The sequence below is a fragment of the Gymnogyps californianus genome, unplaced genomic scaffold (assembly GCF_018139145.2).
Source record: "Gymnogyps californianus isolate 813 unplaced genomic scaffold, ASM1813914v2 HiC_scaffold_31, whole genome shotgun sequence".
Classification (NCBI taxonomy): domain Eukaryota; kingdom Metazoa; phylum Chordata; class Aves; order Accipitriformes; family Cathartidae; genus Gymnogyps; species Gymnogyps californianus.
In genome coordinates this window covers 1,236,737-1,256,113 of record NW_026114191.1, presented here as the reverse complement: position 1 = coordinate 1,256,113, position 19,377 = coordinate 1,236,737, and the positions used below count along the sequence as shown (strand labels likewise).

Here is a 19,377-nt window from a genome sequence, read left to right as displayed (position 1 = left end):
ACTCCCCCCACAGCCGCAGCCCCTCTGAAGGGCACAGCAGGTCCTGGGGGGCAGGGAAGGCTCTCAGCGTCCCCATCAGCCCCAGGGCTGCTGCTTGCAAGAACGACACAAGCAAACAGAGGCCACTCACTCCCAGGCTCTCCTGCTGTCATTTTGTAGCTGAGCCTCAACCCCCACTGCATTTGACCTCTTCTCTGCCCCCATCAGCCCCACTCCCCGGGGCACCACCAGAGCCCTGGGCCTCCTCAGGCAGCTCCCACATCTCTCCACTCTCCCTTCCCTCTGCCTGCTGCGTCCCCGCTCACTCCCATGGCACTTCAGAGTCCTTCTTTGTGCATACCTCGATTCAGTGCTTTACTTTTGGGGGACATCACCTTTGAGGGTGTTTCACCTTCTGAGTCTTTATTGCCTCCCAGCCCAAGGCACATGGCAAGTCCCCATCCTCTCCCGATCCCTCCAAATTCATTTTTGAGAGAGACTTGTATATGCCATCAATCCTGTCATACGTGAAGCAACCTGAGGAGGTAATTGGGAGCCCATGCCCCATCTCCACTGCCACTGGACACCACGAAGAGAGCCTTTAAAACCACAACATTCACTTCAATGGAACCCCATGGTACCGTGAGCTTAACCCCAGTCACAGGGAGAACACAAGGAGAAAAGACTCTTTAAAAGACCAGTTCCGTGGACATTTTATTGGCAGCACGTTTAGAGGAAGAGCTCAGCCTTCAGGCACTGCACATGGGAGATGCCCTTTTATTGAAGAGCTGCTATTGGACAGGCCACGTCTGAACCAGTGCTGTACAAGGGTCAGAAACAACTGGATCAAACCTCAAGACAAGTAGTAGAAGCCCAGAACATTATCTATAAGTAGGATTATGACAAGGGAAAGAAGCAGACTCTTGGCCTCTGGGAAATGCGCAGAGAAGGGGAGGCAGGTTATTGTCGGTGAAACAGCGTCCATTCGGCCAGTTTCCATAGGGCATCCTTGAGCTCCTGGTTCCTCATGCTGTAGATGAGGGGGTTCACTGCTGGAGGCACCAATGAGTACAGAATTGACACCACCAGGTCCAGGGATGGGGAGGAGATGGAGGGGGGCTTCAGGTAGGCAAAGATGGCAGTGCTAACAAACAGGGAGACGACAGCCAGGTGAGGGAGGCATGTGGAAAAGGCTTTGTGCTGTCCCTGCTCAGAGGGGATCCTCAGCACGGCCCTGAAGATCTGCACATAGGACAGCACGATGAAAACAAAACACCCAAATCCTAAACAAGCACTAACCACAAGGACCCCAATTTCCCTGAGGTAGGACTCTAGGCAGGAGAGCTTGAGGATCTGGGGGATTTCACAGAAGAACTGGTCCAGGACATTGCCTTGGCAGAGAGGTAGTGAAAATGTATTGGCAGTGTGCAGCACAGCATAGAGAAACCCAGTGCCCCAGGCAGCTGCTGCCATGTGGACACAAGCTCTGCTGCCCAGGAGGGTCCCGTAGTGCAGGGGTTTGCAGATGGCAACGTAGCGGTCATAGGCCATGACAGTGAGAAGAAAATACTCCCCTGCAATCAAGAAGAGAAAGAAAAAGACCTGGGCAGCACATCCCAAATAGGAGATGTGCCTGGTGTCCCACAGGGAATTGGCCATGGTTTTGGGGAGGGTGGCGGAGATGGAGCCCAGGTCGAGGAGGGAGAGGTTGAGGAGGAAGAAGTACATGGGAGTGTGGAGGCGGTGGTCGCAGGCTATGGCGGTGATGATGAGGCTGTTGCCCAGCATGGCAGCCAGGTAGATGCCCAGGAAGAGCCAGAAGTGCAAGAGCTGCAGCTCCCGTGTGTCTGCAAATGCCAGGAGGAGGAATTCAGTTGTGGAGGTGCCGTTCAACATTTGTTGCCTCTGTGCATGGGTTCCTGACCTTCGAGGTAGAGTCAACGACAAATTAGGGGTGACTTCTCTGAGCAAAATCAAAACCATTTCTCCTACACCCTCCCCCTGCTACGCACACCCACTTTGCCTTTTCCAGGAGACCTTCCTTCAGCTCCATTGCACGAGCTCTGGTTAGTGCTGGCTGAGCGTGCCCTAAGAAGGGCCTCTTCCCGCTGGCTGCCGAGGAGTCAGCCCTGCTCTGCAGCAGTGGGTTCATGGGAATGGTGGGGGCAGGGGCCAGTCCTGGTGCTCAATTTTGTCAGATGAAACCGCTCCTAACACAGAAGACCTTGTCAGCACCTGCTCTCCCAGTGCTAAGGAACCAGGATGGCAGAAGACAGTTGGAGAGGTTTGGGGTCTTTTAAAGCTGCCCCCATCTCACCTGGGCAGTGTTCTTTGATCTCAGAAATCCTCAACATTTCTGCTGCCCCCAGGGAGAACAGAACGAGACCTGTGAGGCAAGAGGATTGCCTGGGGCTTAGTGCAGAGTGAGGGGAGCTGGTCTGTCTCTCTGCCTTCTTCCCAGCTGCCCTGGACTTGCACCTTCATGAGATGGAGGGCGATCAAACTCTTGTATTACCCTGAAAAGTCACCAGGCACTGCTGACAGCAGAGGGATCCGCTACAGACCACTAAATGTCTCACCCTTTCTCAAGGTCTCAGCACCCCCCTTCTAGCCAAGGACACACATGCCTCGTTTCACCAGCCCAACAGCATTCCCTCAGTCAGAGTACGTCTGCATTTCTCCATGGGGCTTTCAGAAAACACAAAGGTGCTGTGGAAGAGGTTTGCACCTTGGAGGGCAGCTCACAGCTTGGAAGGACACCCCAAAGATGGAGCCAACTGTCCTAATGTCAGCATCTCAGTAAGAGAAAACTGAGTCATTCCCCAGCCCCACACACTGCATTGCCCACAGCCCACAGGTTAGAGGAAAGCTGGGACACTTGTTCCCATGGACACACCAGCATGAATGGATAAACAAGACCAGTGTGTGACTCTGCAGCTGAAACTCCCATCCCCAGGGAGTCTGACAGCACTACAAAGAGAACTTTAGAACAGGCAAGTGGAGCAAGAAGGCAAAATACAGTGAGGGTCTGGCTGAGAGAGTCAAGGGGAGAGGCAGCCGGGCACTCGGGAAAGCCTTCCCCTGACCCAGCTGTGCACACCACCTCCCAGACAGCGATAACGCAGGACAGTTGCCCTCAGCCCGACTGCTGCTCAGCGGGAAACGGGCACGCGGCAGGAGGGATGCCCTTCGCCTCTGCTGCTGCTCTGCTGGACAGAGAGGGGACTCCCACCCTCGACCCCATGGCCGTGAGGGCTGAGGGTTATGCTGGGTGGGAGAGGAGAGGTGAAGGAGGTGTCTCAGTGAAGGCATCCGCAGTGCAGGGGTGGCCGTGAGGTGCCCCTGTCTTCCCTGCAACAGGTTTTCCATTAGCCGTTCCTTCCGTTCCTGCCCATCTCTGCTGCCTGGAGCTGTGCCTGCCAGGAGCTGTTTCTCTGGCCCCACATCTCTTCGCTGCCAGTGCTCAGAGACCCCATCTCAGCCCCTTTGTGCCCAGCTCTGCCCTGCAGCCTCTCTGTGTATGCAGCAGCTACAAAGCAGGTCACAGAAACCCTGCTGAGACTGGAGAGGTGATGCTGGTGCTGTCTGTAGCCCCCAGAACTGGAAACTGAAAACAGCCTCAGGAAAGCTCCTTAGCCATACAGTAATCCCTCCTTTGACCTTCCAGTAGAAAAGTCCCCTTGGAAATGTCCCACTGCCAACCCAGCCAACCAAGATGAGAAACCTCAAAAGAGAGACACCTTCCCTTTCAGGGAACTCCATCTTGGAAAGTTCCCTTGGAAATGCGCGGGGGTAAGCTGCAGCTGTGAGCAGCCCTGACCCATGCAACACCCGCTCAACCGCAGAAGGACCCTGCCCTGCTGGAGGTCGCTCCTTCCACCCACAGCTTCTCCCCACAGCGCTGTGGGGAGCTCCCCGGGCAGGCTGAGTGCTGACCCTGGCAGGCGGCAGAGTCCCTGCCCCAGCACACAGCCGCCTGGGGTGCAGGGACCCTGCTGTGAAGGACAGCCCTGGGCACCCCTGGCTGCACACCCGGCTTCACACCCCTTCGGCCATCCCTGGGAGAATGCAGCCATCATGCCCTCTCCCTCTGATGGTGCGGCAGGGAAGCCCTGCTTTGGAGCATGTCCTCCTCCTCCACACCAGAGAAGATGTGAGAGTCCTCCTGAAAGATTCCATAGGCTGTGGGATGTGCCAGCTTTTGGAGATCCCTCCGGGAACTGCAGCTTCTTTGCCCTGCTGCCAGAGACTTACCGTGTCAAGGACTGTGAAGATTTCTTCCCCCATTAACTCTCACCATCCTCCCACCCCACACTGCCTTTAACTTTTCTCTGCCTCACTGCTCTCCCCTCGGTGTCTGCAGGTAGTGCCCTCAGCCCTGTTGCGCTTTGCGGAGGAGCTGCTCCTGGGCAGAGCTGTCTCTCGGCAGCGCTGCCCGCTTGCCATGAGCTCCCTCCATCCCAGGAGCCCAGCCCAGCTCAGCAGCAGAGGACCAGCCCAAGGCAGCACTTTCTCTGCCTCCTACCCCCACCCCCTGCCCAAGAATCCCTTGAGGTGTCCCTGGGCCTCCAGGGCTGACAGCTCCTGAAAGGCAGCAGGGTCTCTCCTGGGGAACAGAATTTGAGGCAGACTGAAGGAATCACTGACTGTTCCTCTCTAAACCCTGGACGGACTGATTCCTGCAGCAGGAGTTGCTCTACCACGGTGCGCGCATCTGCAGGAGGTGTCAATGTTGCCCTCTGGAAACCTCCATTCCTCCACTTTCTCTGCCCCCTCTGGGCTCCCTCGAGGTGTCCCTGGGGCTCAGGGGGAACCTGCTGTGAAACAGGCTGAAGGAATCCCTGATGTTCCCTCCCTCAGCTGGGGAGAGACACTTCTTTCCAGCAGTGCCATTACTCCTATCAGAAAAGGAGTTGGACATGAGAATCACCTTTTTGGTCCCATATTTAGGCAGGACATCAGGCAGGTGACAGCGTAGGATCTATTATTGCAAGCTGGAGCAGATGTCTTCAGCTGAGTGAATGTAGGCATATCATTCTGGGTTTGTAGTGCTAGGGCTAGAAAGACATTCAGCTCTCTCTTGTCCATGCCATGTCTCTGCTCTGAAGCAAAGCCTTTGCCCGCACAGGCTCTTGGACACTTGGGACCAGCTTTCCTTATGGCAAGTCAGAGCTTGCCTGGTGCCACAGCTGGGCTGCTTCAGGCCAGATCTGCAGCAATGCCCTCAGCCAGGGGCACACACAGGATGAGCTGGAGTCGTTACTGTCAGAGACAGAGCTGTGACCCTGATGGAATCCATTGCCAAGGCGTGGAGGCAGAGGTTAGTACAGATGGTCTTCAAGGACAGCATCCGCCAAGCACAGCGATAGTCCAAATAAAAAATCAGTCTGTAAAACCTGTGAGGCAATTCAAGGGCACCATAATGAGTGTTTCCTACTTCAGCAACGGTTAAAAGAGAAACCAAGATACTGCATGGCCACTGCTGAATTTAGAAAGAGCAGGTGCAGATAGATCTGTGCTACTCCATGTCCTCATGGCCTCAGTCGTCACCAGCAAGGTCTCGCAGGCCTTTGTGCCTCGAGGCAGGACTCTGGAGGAGAACAGCCGGCAGTGGCTGGGGATCACGTTAGGTGTCCCTTGAGCAAAGGCAATCCTTACCGGTGTATGGGACAGGAGGGACAGCATCCAAGGAAGCTGAGAGAGCAGGCTGATGCCACAGGGAGGCCACTCTCCATCACTGAAAGGTCATGGAGACTGGGGGGGACTCCCTGATGACTGGCAACACCCAAACATTGCCTGCACCTTTCGGAAGTGCCCAATGGATGAGCAGGGGAATGAAAGGCGGTGCTCCAGAGCGTGTCCACTCGGATGGCATTTCTGGGTGTCAGAAGGAGAAGGTGACTGGATTTGCCCAGGGGAGATTGTGCCTGGCCAGCCTCTTTGCTTTCTGGTGTGGACGTGGGGGAGCAGTGATTGTCTTTCAGCTGGAAATCAGCAAGGCTTTCAACATCATCCCCCACAACTTGTGTCCAGGATAGGATCTTATGGTCTGCATGGGTGGATAAGGAGATGGGTAAAAAAACGAGCTGGATGGTGGGGCAGAGGGGGACGTGGTCCAAGCGTGGTACTCTGCCTGGAGACCTGTACCTAGTAGGGAACTGCAAGGGTCTGTCCTGCAGCCTGCCCTGTTTAACATGTTTTGAATGACCCAGAGGAGAGGAAAGGTTGATTTTTTCATTACATTTGTAGAAGACATCACACCGAGGAGAGCAGAAACTGCACTGGAGGTTGCCATCCCAAAGGATATGACAGACTGGAGGGAGGAGTCAAGAGGAACGGCATGATAGCCAAGAAATCCTGACCTTGAGGTGGACTAAGACCCTGCAATGACAGAGCCCAGGTCGGTAGCAGCTCTGTGGGAAAGGCTCTTGTGGTCCTTGCGTTTCCTTAGGTAAAAACCTGAGCCATCAGCAAAGAAGGCCAACAGCATCTTGGGCTATGCGAGCAGGACCACAGCCGGTCTGCTCAGCACTTTTTACATGGTATCCAAAATCATCCCTAGGTTTTGACACCCCACCATGCCAGAGGGACCTTGATAAACTGGAACCAGTTCAACGTAGCGCCACTGAGGCCATCAGGGTGGGAGAACTTAGGTACTGTGAGAAGAGGCTTAAGGGAGCTGGTCTTGATCAGCCTGGAGAAGAGAAGATCTTGAGGGGAACATGCAGCAGCATTGCGCAGTTCCCAGGCAGACGGCGTCAGGCTCATGTCCATGACACAAGGACAAGAGGCAATGGGCTGAAACAAGAGACGCTAAGGCTAGATATAGGGAGAAACTTTTCTAGCATGAGGATAGTCAAGCACTGGAAGCTTTTTCCCAGGGAGTGTGCCCTGCGTCTATCCTGGAATGTGATCCAGAGGTGTTTGCACAAAGCCCTGAGTAACCTGGTCTGACCCTGTTTTGAGCAGGAGGTTGGTCGAGACACCTCTCGAGGTCCCTTCCAGCTTGAATGATGCTCTCTTTCCTTCCCCTTCATGTTTTCAGATGAGGGAAAGCTCTCAGGTTCTCCCTGACCCCAGAAGGAATTCACAGCAGGCACAGGGCTGCTTCACAGGTGCCCCCAAACAGCCCTCACCACATCCTTTGCTTCCCTTTTCGTTTGCCCAAAGCCAGGTTCTTCTCTTTTACTATCCTTCTACCCTCCAAAAATAACAGCCTCCCCTGTTCATCCTTTCAGAGCAGGTTGCTCAATAAATGTCAGCATCCATGTACAGAGTCTACAAATGAGCCGGGCATTGAAGCCATCATTGCAGAAAGAGAGACGAGGCCTTTGACCAGCTCCATGAACCCAGGAATCACTATGCCATGCCTCCTGAGATTCCTGGCAACACCTCACCTTTTTCTCCAGCAAAGTGTGATTCTTCTTTAGGTGTATGGGCCAATCTCCTGACATATGCGATGTTTTCGTTTGTGAAGAGAATCAAACCCGACTTTTTGACTAGGTTAGTTTCATTTTACATGCGGAAATGCAGGGCAGGTGAAGGGAGCTGAGACCTTCCAGGCTCCCTGCTGCAGAGTTAGGACTTCAGAGCCTGGAAATGCAGGTAATGCTGGTGTATCTGTATACCACAGGAACATTTTGCCTTTCTTTGTTCCTTTGCACTAAGCTGGGATCTGTGCCTTGGCCTTCTTTGGCTAAAAATGAAACAACTGCCCTACTCCACCTCCTCCTCCTCCTGATGAAAAGAGGGAGAAAAGAGATGGAGCAGGCATGATTTAGGGGCCAATCTGTCTAAGAGGTGTAAGCTTTAAATGATAACAAGGAGGTAGCAGTGAGAGGAAAAACACTGTTCGAAGAACTTCATGCCAGAGGCTCGCTACTGAGAACTTAGAGCAATTTTGTCAATATAGAATGGCTGTTGAGAAGGAAATTAAAGAGCTGTAGTCTTGATGGTCATCAAGAAGAAGAAAGAGTTCCCTTACAGCACTGTCCTGTTACTGGTACTAGTGATAGTACCACTAATTGCAAAACATCCTTGAGAACTTGTTCATTTTGCCTTGGCTCCAAAGCTCAGCCTGCTCAGACCTTGAAAGGACTACCTCAAACCTCCGCAGCCCAAATCCCTCCCACCTTCTCTCATTCACACTCTTTTACCCCAGGACACTTCTCCCCATCACTTCAGCACACTGCCCGGTCTCTATTTTTTTAGCTGGGTGAAGTCAGGGTACTCCCTTGCACAGCCTTCCTTAGAAAAGTCTTCTCTACATGCTGATTCCACTTCTACCACCTCATGCTGTGTCCAGCTCCATCTTCCTTCTGCAGAGCTCTATTGGATGGACACTTTTCCTTTTCTGTCATGCCCATTCGCTTTCACAATCTTTTTCTCTTTGAGGAGAAAGTCCCACAGCCTGTGGGATGTTGTCGTGGTTTAACCCCAGTCAGCAACTAAGCACCACGCAGCCGCTTCCCCCTCCCCCTCCCAGTGGGGTGAGGAGGAGGAAAGCAAAGGAAAAAAAGTAAAACTCGTGGGTTGAGATAAGAACAGTTTAATAACTAAAGTAAAATATAATACTAACAATAGTAATAATGAAATATAATAATCATAGTAATGAAAAGGAATGCAACAAAAGAAGGGGGGGGGGAGAAAAAAAAAACAGTGATGCACAATGCAATTGCTCACCACCCGCTGACCGATGCTCAGTTAGTTCCCGAACCGCGATCCGCGCCTCCCGGCCAGCTCCCCCCTGTTTATATACTGGGCATGACGTTCCATGGTATGGAATACCCCTTTGGCTAGTTCAGGTCAGCTGCCCCGGCTCTGCTCCCTCCCAGCTCCTTGCCCACCTGCTTGCTGGCAGAGCACAGGAAGCTGAAAAGTCCTTGGCTTAAGATAAGCGCTACTTAGCAACAGCTAAAACCTCAGAGTGTTATCAACATCATTCTCACACTAAATCCAAAACACAGCACTGTACCAGCTACTAAAAAGAAAGTTAACGCTGTCCCAGCCGAAACCAGGACAGATGTTTTCATTAGTTGGCCCTATGGGAAGTTTTCTTTGTTGGGCCTCTTGGCTGGAGCCTGCTGCATTCACATTTCCAGCAAGGGGAGCAGTTCCAGTTCAGGCATCAGACTTTTGCCCATCCTGCCTGGAGCACCAGGACAGTCGTGTCACACAACAGCCAGTGTCAGAAGGAAGATGGAGGTAGTGTGAATTGAAATGTTATGGGTTCAAATGGAAGCTCAAATCCTGAGCTGGCAGGACAACATTGGATGAATAGAATAGAATAGAGTAGACTATTTCAGTTGGAAGGGACCTACAACGATCACCTAGTCCAACTGCCTGACCACTTCAGGGCTGACCAAAAGTTCAAGCACGTTGTTAAGGGCATTGTCCAAATGCCTTTTAAACACTGCCAGGCTTGGGGCATCGACCACCTCTCGAGGAAGCCTGTTCCAGGGTTTGACCACTCTCTCGGGAAAGAAATGCTTCCTCATGTCCAGCTGAACCTCCCCTGGTGCAGCTTTGAACCATTCCCAGGCGTCCTGTCCCTGGATCCCAGGGAGAAGAGATCAGCACCTCCCTCTCCACGTCCCCTCCTCAGGAAGCTGCAGAGAGCAATGAGGTCGCCCCGCAGCCTCCTTTTCTCCAAACTAGACAGGCCCAAAGTCCTCAGCTGCTCCTCAGAAGACATTCCTTCCAGCCCTTTCACCAGCTTTGTTGCCTTCCTCTGGACACACTGAGGGACCTTCACATCCTTCTTAAATTGTGTTGCCCAGAATGGCACACAGCATTGAAAGTGAGGCCGCACCAAAGCTGAATTTTAGTGGGAGAATCACCTCTCTTGACTGGCTGGAATTAGACAGAATTGGCTGCAATTAGACATAAACTACCTGACATGACTGTGAGCTCAGACCTAATTGGTAGAGTTTCTCACACAGCTCACTGAGGAGGGCAGGCTGTCAGGCAAAGGGGAGCGTGCTTCTGTTTCCCAAATCCAAGGGAAGTGCCCAAACCATTCTTCCCTTGGACTCTGGTGTCCCATTTCTTGAGAATCAAACGTGCTGGGGCTTCTGTCAATCATCTCTCAACAATTCTTCAGGTGTTCTTGTAATTTCCCCAAGAGTATAATTCTCTACAAAAACCTCCACATTAATCTGCCTAAACATAAATGTCTGGAAGATAGCAGCTTGTATCTGTGGTAGCAACATTGGGCAGTGCCAACTGAATCAGTATTTGCCGTATACGTCATGATACCCAATCCTCAATGGCATACCCAGGGCGGTTCAGATGAAAAGTGGTCTTGCAAAAGTCCCCTTTTGTGTCCCCAGATGGCAGAGGCTGGATCCCCTTCTCAGGGCAGACTCCTTGCCAGGAAGCCACAGCCTCGGGTGTTGCTCACCTGCTTCTTCCTGGCACTGCACTTGGCATCCCTTCTAGTGTATTTGAGACCTTTTACCAATGACAGATCCTTGCATGAGCCCCATTTGAGTTCTCCCTGAATTGCAACTGGACTGCACACCAGGCGACTCTCCCCTTGAGCTGGGACGCCTCTCAAGGTTTGAGATTCCTTACCAGAGACTAAGAGATCCTTCCTTACCCAAGGCAGAGAGACCCCTTATTCGCAACAGATCCTCAGGAAGTGACTGACAGCATGCTGAACTAATGCTAATGAAATCCTTGGCTCTAGTTCCATTAGACTTAAACCGTTGACCAAGTCTGGGTCTAAGTCTGGATCCAGCTGCACCTAGACTCCTCTCTGAGAAGGAGTTTAGAAAGCAAAGGGGGTCCATTCTGAACCTTGTGACTCAATAGGGAGGGTCTCCCTTATTGTTTTGTGTCTCCGACCTCTGTGTAAATCATTCTAAATCAATTCTAACTTGATTTTCCTTTGTATGCTTCTTCCATGGAGGAAGTAATAGAGTGAACCTTGCCAGTGAACCTTGTTAAGTCTCAATTTTACAAAATCACATTAAAATCACTTTTGCTAATACCTTTGATGGTGATTCTTTAAGTGATCTAAATCACTCATCTGCGACAGGAACTCAGAGACATTGGCAAATCCTTAGAAAACTACAGCTTTGTGTTTGAAGACCAGTGAGGACAGAGAGTTATCAGTAAGCCTTGGGATATCATGGGGTCAGAGTGAGTTGGGGAAGCAGGGGTGGTGGTTAAAATCTGCAGAGAAAGAGGCACAGACATAGGACAGTGTAGGACAGCCTGTGGCGGGGAAAGCCAAGGGCTTTGGTAGGGCTGGGGCCCAGAACTGAGGTCCTTGTTCTCTTGGCTAGGCCTGCTGTCTCTTGGGCTGAGGCCCACGTGAGGACACCAGTTCCTTACAGCCCCAGTGTTTTGTTGCCTCCTCACCCCTGACAGAGCCTGGGAGGTGTCCTGCCACTGACCTGTGCTTGGCATCGCAACCCCCCCCATCTCTCTGCCCCCACTAAGAGCCCTGAGACACCCATGAAGGAAAGGATGCCCATTCCCAGGGCACTGGGGTCAGGGCTTGGCCATCCTCCTTACTGAAACACATCAAGGGCTTTCACAGCCACCCCCACTTGGCTTTCTGCATGTGTCGCTCTCACTAGTTATCAGGATGTCATGCCCAGGTGTTGCAGGCTGCGAGGAGGGTCCAATCTGAACATGATGTCACTCCCAATTGAACTTTGAACCTAGAAAGTTTCAGGCCTAAGAGGCAACATCACCCCACCAGGAGAGGCTGGCTTGGGGATGCCATGCTCGGTGCTAACCCCCATGCAGAGAGGGAATTCATGACTGCATGAACTGCGGTAGCTCTCATCAGAGACAACAGAATCACCGAGCTATTCAGGTTGGAAGGGACCTTGGGAGGTCTTTAGACCAACCTCCTGCTCACATCAGGATGAGCAATGAATTCCCATTCCTAAGGGCTTTTGTCCAAGAGTGTCCTGAAACTCACTAAGGTCTTTGGTGGACCCCTGGAAACCCTCTGAGGAAGATGAGGGTGCTTTTGCTGCCGGGTAAGGAGAGCTACAGGATTTCTTGACTCCAACAAGCTGCCACCAACCTCGAGTATCTTCTAACGAACACTGTCCACTGTCCTTGATCAAAAGGTGCAGTGTTGAGAGGCTGCTGAGTTTTTTCCAAACCTTGGACTGTTACCCCATGCTGCTCCTCCATGTAGGCACCAATGATACAGCCAAACCTGGAAAGCATTGAGTGTTGACTGCATGGCTGTGGGGGTGATGGTGAAGGGCATGGTGGCACGGGTGGTGTTCTCCTCAATGCTGCTGGTGAGGGGGAGGGGCTTGAGGACTGGACAGATCCTGTGGGTCAACAATTGGTTGCGCAGCTGGTATCAGCAAGAGGGCTTTAGTTTCTGTGACCATGAGACCCTGTGTGAGGAGCACTGACTGCTGCCAGAGGTGTCTATGGTGTCCCTGAGGGCGTTTGGCAGAGCTGAAGCTGATCTCCAGGAACAACAAGGTGCTGCTGACAGGCCCACTGTGAACATTGCTGCTCTGTTCCTTGCCTGTAGCATCAAGGGGGTGAGGAAAGGTTGGTGGAGAGAAAAACCAGCAGCTTGAGAGTGTAGGCGGCACACGAGTGGAGACCCCAGTGGGATGTGCTTCCTATTCCTGCCCTGTCCTACATCTGCCAGAGAGAGAAGGGACAGACCTTGCTGCAGGGCAGGGGTGGCAAGCAGTGGCTGGCACAAAGGCACCAAATCTGTCTGCAGTGCTGGCTGGGGTGTCTGATACACACACATTTTGAAGGGGGGTGTGTGGGATTCGCAGGGAGTGTTGCGAGCGACCTTGAAAAATTAAACATAGCCTTGAAAGACATAGAATGAGGGAGTAAATAAGTGATAAAGCAGGTGCCCAGAAAAGAAGCTGAAGACTGAAATAATTTGGAACACAGATATGGGACCGAAGCCAGAAGTCGTGTGTCTTGCTCGACGGCACCAATCGGAAGTTTAGCCGTGGCGCGTGAACAGGAGGTATTAATTAATCAAGAAACAAGCCTGAGCGCGTGGACAGCTAATGAATCTATATAAGCACAAATTTGTAAACGATAAAGGTCTTTGGTTTTACCCGCACCAGAGTCCGTGAATCAATCCCTACAAATGGAGCCCAACGTGGGGCAAGACTACAGCGTGGAACGTATGTCGGTAGGGACTCCAGTTGGACGAATACATCAGCAGAGGAGCTGAACGACCCGGGTCTCAATCACCAAATAAAGGTGAGCAACTGGAGCATTTTTCTTTTTTTTTTTAAATGGGGGCGCATATGTCTGTAGAAAAAACGTCCATTTGGCGGCTGTTATTGCAATTGTTAGCTAAGCGGGGAATCAAATATGAGGAACAGACTATGAAAATGTTGTTAGTGTGGCTTAAAGTGCACGGAGCTCCCACACAGTTGCATGAAGTATTTGATGTAGATAATTGGGAGAAAGCTGGCACGCTAATCTGGGAAGCAGCCTCACGAGGTGACCTTATGGCAGCTCCAATTATGACCACTTGGCGTGTAGTGACAGATAATTTACGGCAGATTAAGGCAGATAAAAAAGCTGCCGCTGCCGCTGCGAGTGCTATAGCTCCCCAGACCTCCCCTGAAGAAACGACAGCGAGCATAGGGGGAGAAAAAACTGCTTCCACTGTCAGACCTAAATCCCAAGATTTACAGGCTGCCTCAGTACCTCCGGAGGGTGAGCAGTGTAAGCTTGTGGATGCATCTGGACAATTGCCCGGTTTTACGCCAGCATCTGTAGCCATCCCTTCTGCCCTGCCGAAAGAGATGACATCGGACGGCATGGACTTTGATCCTAAAGATTGGTGGGCAAGGCTAAGGGAGGAGGCGATTAAGACAGGCGACCTTGAGGCAGTGAGTTGGTCCTTTCCTGTCCTGGTGCGGGATCGAGGACCAAATGGGTGGCAACCGTTCCATTGGGACTTAATCAAGGAGTTGCAGAAAACCGTTGTGAGCTATGGACTTTCTGCCCCCTTTTCGCAGAGTCTGTTAGAAAACGTTTTTACAGGACAATTGCTTACTCCTTATGATATATGCCAATTAGCCACCATGATTCTAACACCAACACAGAAACTGTTATTTGCACAACGGTGGCAGGATCTGTGTGCCTAGGAAGCACTTGTGAATTTAGAAAAGCAGCTGAATGATCCATTACATGGAGCAGGCTTACCCCAGCTGCTAGGGCGGCCGCCGTTAGATGATCTGCAATTGCAGGCACAACTTGACCCCGCGATTTTGCATTTGACTGCCTGATTAGCTTATCAAGCCATGGTTAAAGTACCAGAGACAGGGAAAGCAGAAAAATCATTCACTCGCCAAAAAAACAAACAAACAAACAAACAAAAATTAACCCGTATTATGCAACAAACGAACGAGCCTTACATGCAATTTATTGATCGCTTGAGAGACGCTGTCGATAAGCAGATTGATAACGCCGAGGCAAAGGAAGCCCTGTTACTTAAGCTAGCAGTTGAAAACGCTGATGTAGACTGTAAACAAGTATTACAAACCCTACCACAAGGGGCCGGTATAATACAGATGATAGAGGTCTGCAATAGAGTTGGCTCTCTCTCGCACCAAACTGAAGCCCTTGCTGGGGCCTTTGCGGCAGCAGTGAATGTCTGAAAACTAGCCCATGGAATACCCCAGTGTTTGTCATTAAAAAGAAAAATGGGAAGTGGCGTATGCTACATGATCTGCGACGAATCAATGCAGTAATCGAAGACATGGGTTCACTGCAACCGGGTATGCCATCTCCCGCAATGATCCCCACGAATTGGAATATTATTATCATCGATTTAAAGGATTGGGTTTTTACCATACCCTTAGCAGCGGAAGATACATCTAGATTTGCCTTTTCAGTACCCACGGAGAACTGTGAGGAACCTATGCAAAGATATCATTGGACAGTACTGCCATAGGGAATGAAAAATTCACCCACCATTTGCCAGCAATATGTTGCCATTGCACTGACGCCAATTCGACAGCAGTACCCACAGTTAGTGTGCTCAAAACCATGTTGTTAAAACAAAAAGGGGGAACTGTTGGAGACTCCCCGCAGACACGCTTAGCAAAAGCAATATATGTGTTGAATCATCTGTCCTTTACCCCTCATACTGAGACACCGGTGATGCTCCACCATTTTCACTCTTTAGGTGAGGTATCACAGCAAACATTACGAGATAAAAATGTACCTGTCATGGTGAAATCCCTACTAAATGGTAAATGGGAAGGTCCATTTACATTAATAACATGGGGAAGAGGGTATGCTTGTGTTTTGACAGATCACGGGCCCCGCTGGGTTCCAGCTCGATGTGTACGGCCAGCGCTCACCAAGCTGCCGGTACCAGGCAAACAACAGACAACCGCAAAAGACCCTGAAGGGCCTGCCGAGACATCAGAAGACATTTGGAGTGACAGCGCAAACTGTTTTGATGGGAAATGACTTGCTTGAGACAGTAAGGAGTTGTGTATCAGGCCTCGCTAGGCCGCAGGTGTCTATATGTCTAGTCTGTAAGCGCTGCTGTGGATATATTACTGTACATTGTATATTTTTGTAGAAAGTATTTGATTTATTTTAATGGTAATCAGCACATTTATCTGAATCATACTTTAGCACCATTGTGTATTCATTGTAAGAGAATCAATAGTATATGTGAGATCTATTCAATCCGTTATTTTTGTTGTTATACAGACCGGTATATAAAATGGAGAGGATAACGACCTTTTTAAGTCTGATTGGGTGTATACAAGCAATATGGGTGCCCCCGCAACCAAAGATGAATGTGTGGGTCACGTTAGCGAATCTAACAGGACAAGATTTTATTTGCCTGTCTATTGTATCTCCAGGGAACCCTTTTTCAACATGTCTTGTCGGAGTCCTGGCGGATACCCGGCCCAACACTATCCAGTCCCAGCATTTGTGCTCCAGTTTCAACGCCAGTGTCGACAACTGGGATGGGTGGAGTGCTCATTTACCCCAACTACCACAGAAGCCGCAGGAACTTGAACTCCTGGGTTCAGTTAAAATGGACAGCTGTTTGTATTTTAATTATTCAGGGTGCAATCAAACGATGGCGCAAAAAATCAACTCGCTTCTGTCCATATACAGAAATAATACAGCCTGGTGCAACTATACTAGCCCAAATATTTCCAAATCTAGCAACACGCCTCTGGCGCTTCCCTCAGGGATCTTTTTTATCTGTGGCAATCGTGCATGGGGAGGAATACCAGCTCATATAAAAGGAGGGCCTTTCAGTTTGGGGAGGCTCACTTTGCTAACACCAAATACATCAATAATTTTTAATCACCGGCGCTCCAAGCGATCGACCCACACCTTTAAGGCAGAGTGCAGAGATGATGTGGGATTTTGGAACAGTGAAAAGATAATTATGGCTTCTATAGCTGCGCCAGGGGTGTCAGCCTCACAGGCCTTAGCCACACTAAATAAGTTGGGATGTTGGCTAGCCAAGCAGACTAATGCTACTTCTCAAGCCTTGAGTAGTTTGCTTTTAGATGTTGATTCAGTAAGACATGCAACTTTGCAAAATTGCGCAGCAATTGATTTTTTGCTTTTAGCACAGGAGCACGGGTGTGAAGACCTTGACGGTATGTGTTGTATGAATCTCTCCGATCACTCAGAATCTATTCACCATAGCATTCAACAATTGAAAGAGGGAATTAAGAAGTTGCAAGTTGATGATGGATGGGGTTGGATAGAAAATCTTTTTAGTAACTGGGGAATTAATGATTGGCTTAAAGGTTTGATAAAGATTGGGCTAATTTTATTAGGTGCTATTTGTGGCCTCCTGCTCATTATTCTGTGTTTGCTATCCTGTCTGCAAAGGGCCCTGCAGAGGATGATAAACACTGCATTTTGGGTAGAAAAACAAAAAGGGGTGTGTGTGGGATTCGCAGGGAGTGTTGCGAGCAACGTTGAAAAATTAGACATAGCCTTGAAAGACATAGAATGAGGGAGTAAATAAGTGATAAAGCAGGTGTGCAGAAAAGAAGCTAAAGACTGAAATAACTTGGAAAACAGACATGAGACTGAAGCCAGAAGTCGTGTGTCTTGCTCGACAGCACCAATCAGAAGCTTAGCCGCGGCGCATGAACAGAAGGTATTAACTAATCATGGAACAACCCTGAGCGCGTGGACAGCTAATAAATCTATATAAGCACAAATTTGTAAACAATAAAGGTCTTTGGTTTTACCTGCACCAGAGTCCGTGAACCATCCCTACACCACAGCAGTGCTGGCACTTCCCGGCGAGGCCTCGGTGCTGCTGGGCACTGCTCAGGGGATCCCCACCACTGCCCTTTGGAGTTGCTCCACAGCCAGGAGCAGGGTCAGGAGGCAGCAGGGCTGTGCTGGGGGACCCTTGCTGACAGGCAGGAGAAGGAGCATATCAGAGAGGAGTTTTGGGTGAGGAGCCGGGAAAAGCCTCCCTTTTCCTGAGCTGAGGGCAAGCAGCAAGCAAGATGGATGGCTGCTGTACCATGACCATCAGCTCGGAGCTGAGCTGCTTGTTCCCCATGCTCCTGCAGCTCTCCACCAAGGGTGAGGGTTTCGGGAGGTCCTTCCCGAGGGGTCACAGCAGGGCTGTCAGCTGTTAAAAGCTGCAATTGCTGGGCTGTGGGGGTGGCTGGAGAGGTCTGGGGGCTGCCACAAGAGCCCTGCCTGAGGGTCCCACGGGGCTCAGGGGATAATGTGGCTGCCAGGACTGGCGGGTCCTGGTGCTGGGGCTGCCTGGAGCACTGAGTCTCCTGTGAGCACAGCTCTTTCCCCTCAAAAGGGGGGCCCATTCAGAGGCAGCTTTCTCTGGGAGCTGGCAGTCGGAAATGGCAGCACAGCCCAGCTCCACAGCCATGGCAGTGTTTTTCTGGGCTCTTTGTGTACACCAGCATCTGCCATCCCCTGGGCAAGGAGCTTGGTGAGAGTCTGTGAGCTGCTCGGCCCGGAGCCTGAGACCTCTTTCCCTTGCTTTCCAGAGATGGTGGCTGTCTGGGGAGCTGTGTCTGATTACAGCCTGGGACAGGGGAAGCTGGACAAGGTGGGCTGGCATCCTGGTGCCCCTCACCTTACAGGGGTTGAATCCTCCTGAGAGCCTGGGCCCCGAGGAGCAACCCCTCCCTGAGCATCGTGGCAGCACACCGAGACCACCCCATGTACCCAGAGCAGCTCCTTGGCCAACCGGGAGAGAAAGCAATTCCAGATCCAATCTGAGAAAGCATTTGGCACCCCCTAGGGCTTCACTCTTCCCTGGGGTCAGAGTGGAGAGAGCAAGCAGAAAGACAGGGGGTGATGCTGGGTCCGTGTCAAGGAGGTCTTTTTGTTTTTTCCCTAGGCAGGGAGTGCTGGTTGCAGGACTTGGGACCTTTTCTACGGTCCAAGAGGTATTCCATGGCAAATGGGAGGTGCTTGTGGTTGAAAGACCCGTCTTCCAGCTGGACATTGAGGAGTTCTGGCTGCAGGAGCTTGTGTTCCTCACAGTGATTATCCCTGGAGAGAAGGCAGGAGGAGGAGGAAAAGGAAAAAAAAGGAAAAATAGGAGGAAGAACAGGAAGAGGAATAGGAGAAGAAGGAAGAGGAGGACAAAGGAGTAAAAGGAGAAGGAAAAGGAAGAGGAGTAGGAGGAGGAGGAAAAGGAGGAAGAAGAAGTCCAGGAGGAGGAGACAGAAGAACAGAAGGAGGAGGACCAAGAGAAAGAAGCTAAACAGGAGATGTAGGAGGGGGAAGAGGCAAAGGATCATGAGGAGGATGAAGAGGAGGAAGAGGGGGGACAAGAGGAGGAAAAAGAAGAGCAGGAGGCAGAGAAGGTGCAAGAGAAGGAACATAACAAAGAGGAGGAGGAGGCAAAGGACCAGCAGGAGGAGGAGTTGGAAAAAAGTGAGGAGAAGGGAAAGGAGAAAACAGAGGATAAGGAGAAGCAGAAGGCAAAGGAAGAGCAGGAGGAGGAAAAGGAGGTGTAAAAGGAGAAAGAAGATGAGGAGGAGGAAGAAGAGGAGGAAGATAATGAGGAGGAGGGGGAGGAAAGAAGAGGAGGAGGAAGAGGAGGAGGAAGACTAAAAGAGGAGGAGCAGGAAATTGAGGCAGCAGAAGAGAAGCAGGCAAAGGAGGAGGAGAATGAAGAGCAGGAAGAGGAAGAAGATGAAGAGGAGGCATGGGAGGCAAAGGAGGAGGAGATGAAGGAGGAAGCAGAGGGAAAGGTGGAGGCAGAAGAGAAGGCATAGGAGGAAGAGGAGGAGCAGGCAGGAGATGGAGAAGAGCAGGAGGCCTAGGAGGAAGAAGAAGAAAAGAGGAGGAGGAGGAGGAGAAGAACGGGGGGAGGAGGAAGAAGAGGAAGCAAAGGAGAAGAAGCTTGAGCAAAAAGAGGTGGAAGAAGAGGAG

General features: G+C 51.1%; 1 protein-coding gene across 1 annotated transcript; it reads right to left on the bottom strand.

Moving 5' to 3' along the window:
* Positions 1 to 939: 939 nt before the first annotated feature.
* LOC127028309 (olfactory receptor 14A16-like) lies at positions 940 to 6,106 on the bottom strand. The gene is made up of 2 exons (XM_050914025.1): positions 6,090 to 6,106; positions 940 to 1,882 (listed from the first exon to the last, which is right to left on the bottom strand). The coding sequence occupies exon 2, from the start codon at positions 1,873 to 1,875 to the stop codon at positions 940 to 942; it is 936 nt and encodes a 311-aa protein (XP_050769982.1). The 5' UTR covers positions 1,876 to 1,882; positions 6,090 to 6,106.
* Between the last annotated feature and the right edge of the window lie 13,271 nt (positions 6,107 to 19,377).